General features: G+C 44.9%; 1 protein-coding gene across 1 annotated transcript; it reads left to right on the plus strand.

Annotated features, from left to right (window-relative positions):
- Positions 1 to 3,692: 3,692 nt before the first annotated feature.
- Positions 3,693 to 4,327, plus strand: LOC131327671 (uncharacterized). The gene is made up of 2 exons (XM_058360816.1): positions 3,693 to 3,744; positions 3,876 to 4,327. Exons 1-2 carry the CDS (start codon positions 3,693 to 3,695, stop codon positions 4,325 to 4,327), a joined length of 504 nt encoding a protein of 167 aa, XP_058216799.1.
- Positions 4,328 to 5,107: the final 780 nt, after the last annotated feature.

The raw sequence follows: 5,107 nt of genomic DNA on the forward strand, positions 1-5,107 counted from the left end.
GCCAACCGCCAAAAACCAAAACCGCAACGACGGACCAATGACCCGAACCCTGGCCATGAATGAATTCTGCAAACGCCGACCCCCAACCTTTCACGGAGACGCCAACCCCATCGTGGCCGAGACATGGCTGAAAGAATCAAGATGATTCTTGAAACCTTAGGAATTAACTTGGATGGAGATTGAGTGGCACTAGCCACTTACCAGTTGAAGGGAGAGGCCCGTTATTGGTGGCACCTGATGGAGGCAACCCATACCATATCCACCATGACTTTTGCCGAGTTCGAAACTCTGTTTCTCGACAAGTACTTCCCCACACCTCTTCGCCTAGCCAAAGAATAGGAGTTCCTAAATCTGAAGCAAGGAACGTTGGCCGTCACCTAGTACGTGGCAAGAAGGCAAGGAGATTTGAATGGGGACTAACGACTGCTCAAAGGGCTGTGGTGGCTCAAGCTTTTACCACCTATGTAGAAGTGGTGAAGTGTGCCCTCCGGCTAGAGAGAGAGGAAATGGACTTCAAAACCCGATGGAGGAAAATGAGTAGCAGCACCGGTGGACCAATCAGAACCCAACCACCCAACAACAACCGTGGACCCTACCCCACCAAACCCTCTAACTCGCTGCAAAATAACCAACCCTGAAGACTGCTAACCCCGGACGTGGCGAACCACAGAGAGATGGTCAAGACATAGCAACAGTTCAGTGCTACAATTGTCAGGCTATGGGCCACTACAGCTGCCAATGTCCACAACCTTAGAAGGAGGGGAACGGGAGCTTCAAAAATCAGAAAACTCAACAATCTAGGCAGACCGATTTTGTGATGCAAAACCCTGGAGGCCCATCGCAGCAGCAGAATGGGCAGAATAAGGGAAAACAGCCCATGGGAACCCAACAAGGCACTGGAGGGCATATCTTTGCACTGTAGGCTGAAGAACAAAGGTATGCTACTATTGTATAGTACCTACGTACAACCTTTGTTTGACTCTGGAGCATCACATTCATTTATATCTACTGCCTACGTAACTACACTAGCACTTGAAACAGAACCCCTAAGAACGATTATGAAAGTAACATCACCGTTGGGGGGGAGAATAGCTGTTAGTCTAGTGTGTAGAGGGTGCGAACTAGAAGTAGCCAACCTGCGTCTGACCTGCGATCTTAGGGTGATCAACATGGCGGATTTCGACGTAATCCTAGGGATGGACTGGCTATCAGCACATCGAGCGGTCATAGACTGCCATCAAAAGATGGTGACGGATTATACCACCAAAGGGAATCGTTTCCAATTTAACGAGGATAGACAAACAACGATTTCGATGACGAGAAGATCCAAGTGGCAAAATCAACTGTTTGGATGGCTAGCTAGTCTCCAAATGGAAGAAGCCGATAGAATGGAAGTAGGATTACCACACATCGGTTGCGAGTACGCCAATATTTTTCCTAAAGAACTTCTTGGCTTACCACCCCAAAGAGAGTTACACTTCACAAGAGAACTCCAATCAGGCACTGCACCAATCTCTATGGCGCCATACCGAATGGCCCCTGCGGAACTAAACGAGCTCAAGACCCAATTGTAAGAGCTATTAGACAAGGGGTTTATCAGGCCGAGTATGTCACCATGGGGAGCGCCTGCACTATTCGTGAAGAAGAAAGAAGGGACGCTTCGATTATGCATCGACTACAAGAGGCTAAATCAAGTCACGATCAAGAACCAGTACCCATTGCCAATGATCGATGATATATTTGATCAATTGAGAGGAGCAACCTGCTTCTCTAAGATCGATCTTCGATCAGGCTGTCATCAGTTAAGGATCCAAGATGAGGATATCGCCAAGACAGCCTTTTGCACCAGATACGGACACTACGAGTTTGTAGTAATGCCATTCAGATTGACCAATGCTCCGGCAATATTCATGTGTCTCATGAACAAGATTTTTCAACCCTACTTAGACAAATTTGTAGTGGCGTTCATTGATGACATCTTGATATACTCCGCCAATAAGGAGGAGCATGAAGGACACCTTCGGATAGTACTACAAGTACTTCGAGATAGCCAACTCTATGCCAAAGCCAGTAAATGCGAGTTTTGGCTAGAAGTGGTTAAGTTCTTGGGGCATGTAGTATCCAAGGACAGAATCACGATGGACGAAAGTAAGGTCGAAATAGCCGACCTCAGTTTTTGAAATAAGGAGTTTTCTAGCATTGGCTGGGTATTACCGTAGATTCATACAAGATTTCTCAACCCTCGCCAAGCCAATGACAAGGCTAACTAAGAAAGGAGAGAAGCTGGATTGGAATGAAACCTATGAGAAATCTTTTAGGGAATTGAAAAAGAGACTGACCAGTGCACCGGTACTCATCATTCCCGAAAGGGGCGTAAATTATACTGTTTACTACGACGCGTCAAAAGATAGTTTGGGGTGCGTGCTAATGCAAAGGGGAAAAGTTGTACCCTGCGGATCTCGACAACTTCGACCGCACGAGAAGAATTACCCCACTCACGACTTAGACTTGGCTACAGTAGTATTCGCCCTGAAGACCTGGTGTTACTATCTGTGGGGAGAACAATTCGAGGTCTTTACCAACCATAAGAGCCTCAAGTATCTTTTCACTCAGAAGGAGTTAAACCTAAGGCAGCATCGGTGGATGGAATACTTGGAGGACTACAAGTTTACGCAATAGTATCACCTTGGCAAGGCCAAAGTGGTGGCTAACGCTCTGAGCCGAAAGGACCAGGCACAAAAAGTCAAAACTGCCATTAAGGAAAGGGAAATGGTGGACACCCTCAACGAGTTCAACCCATGACCATCATCAGAGAATGGGAACACACGCCTGTATGCTCTTGTTGCAGAACCGGCACTCCACCAGGAAATCCTACTAGCTCAAACCTTTGAATAGGATTGCGAGTTCATACGATCTCAAATCCGAGAAGGAAAGGCACTACCCGAATGGACAATCAAGAATGATAACAGCCTAAGATTCAAAGGAAAGGTGTTCGTACCTAACATTGGAACTCTTCGAGAAGCTATACTCAGAGAAGCTCACCACTCAAACTTTGCAGTCCACCCTGGTGGTACCAAGATGTATCATGATCTACGAAGGACGTACTAGTGGGAAAGAATGAAGAGGGAAGTGGCCCAATTTGTATCTACCTGTCTAGTGTGTCAGCAAGTCAAGGCTGGACACCAGAAACTTGAGGGCCGAAAATCTTCAATCCTTACGGATTCCGACCTGGAAGTGGGAGTATATCTCCATGGATTTCGTAACTGGACTACCAAGGTCCGTCAAGTCAAACACTGCTATTTGGGTGATTGTGGATTGACTCACCAAATCTGCACATTTTCTGCTTGTTAAGATGACAGAGAACGTAGAACATCTGAGCCTGCTGTATATTCGAGAGATTGTATGTCTACATGGAGTACCTGTTTTAATAGTATCTGACAGGGATCCACGTTTCGTATCACACTTTTGGAAAGGATTACAGAAAGCATTAGGAACAGACGTAAGGCTTAATACGGCCTTCCACCCACAGTCAGATGGACAAACGGAGAGGACAATACAGACACTGGAAGACATGCTAAAGGCCTATGCATTACATTTTTATGGAAACTGGGTGCAGCACTTACCATTGGTAGAATTTGCCTATAACTACAGCTACCAAGCAAGTATCGATATGGCACCGTACGAAGCTCTATATGGTCGACCCTGTTGATCTCCAGTTTGCTGGACCGACACCAGAGAAACTGGGTTGATTGGACCAGACATGGTACAAAATACCATGGAGAAGATCAAAACCATTAGACAAAGGATCCAAACCGCTCAAAGCCGACAGAAGATCTATGCAGATAAAAGGAGTTGACCCTTAACCTTCGAAGTAGGAGACCATGTGTTCCTAAAGTTTAGGCCAAAGAAAGGAGTTATCAGATGTGGGAAGAGAGGAAAACTGTCCCCACGCTACATCGGACCTTTCGACATCGTCGAAAGAATCGGGGAAGTTGCGTATCGTTTAGTGCTGCCACCGCAACTAGATAAAGTACATGACGTGTTCCATGTTTCGATGCTCCACAAGTATCTCGCGTTGCCCACGCATGTCCTCAACTGGGAAGATGTCACCATCGATGAAGACGCGACGTACGAAGAAGAACCGATGGAGATCCAAGACCAAAGTGAGACGATAATCCGAAATAAGACGATCAAACTAGTACGAGTTCTGTGGAAGCACTGTGGATCTGAAGAGACTACATGGGAAAGAGAGGAAACCATGAGAGCGAATTACCCTCACCAATTCGAATCCGAGCGTGAACCTAATTTCGAGGACGAAATTGTTTAAGGGGGGTAGGTTTTAACAACTCTAATTTTTAGTAAACAAAAATCTCGTTTTAATAATTGAAAAATGCTTTAATTGCTTTAAAAATACTTTTCAACCTTAATAATCCATCATAATTAGATTTGAGACTTATAAAATTATATCTTTTAACATCGGACAACCTAGTCCTTTTCCAAAGACAGGTATGCTTGTAAAGGTACTTGTATATTTTCCTAGCGAGTTAAATAAAATCTTTAAATTATATTTCTTGGCTAGAAATCCTACTTGGCAAGTAGAATTAGTTTCCAACCGATTAGTTAGAGAAACCTCAGTACCCATTGAACCTAAGTACCCTTTCTAGGGGAAGTATTGACCATTGGGTATTGTCTAGCACTTGAAAGCCTTGACTATCATCATTACTCTCCCTTAGACTCATAAAGCTACTTGGACCTAAACATGAGTAGTCTTACACACACACACACACACACACATCGTAGTACAAGAGAGAGAGAGAGAAAGGAGCCAGGAGGAGAGAAGAGAGAGAGGCCGAGAGAGAGAGGAGGAGAGAGAGAAAGAAGTGTGTGTGTGTGTGTACATGTGCCTATTTTCTCCTAGAAAGCTATGCTCTCTTATACCATCTTTAGCCCATTCTTACACACAACCTAGCACTACTTGACAACCCAATCCTAGACTACTTCAAGGCAAATCTAGCCTTTAATCATCCTAGAACCTAGCCCATAATTACCCTAGATTTTAACTACAACCTAGACCTAGGATTGACTAAACCTAGAAGGCTAACCTCTA

The sequence above is a fragment of the Rhododendron vialii genome, chromosome 5a (assembly GCF_030253575.1).
Source record: "Rhododendron vialii isolate Sample 1 chromosome 5a, ASM3025357v1".
NCBI lineage: Eukaryota > Viridiplantae > Streptophyta > Magnoliopsida > Ericales > Ericaceae > Rhododendron > Rhododendron vialii.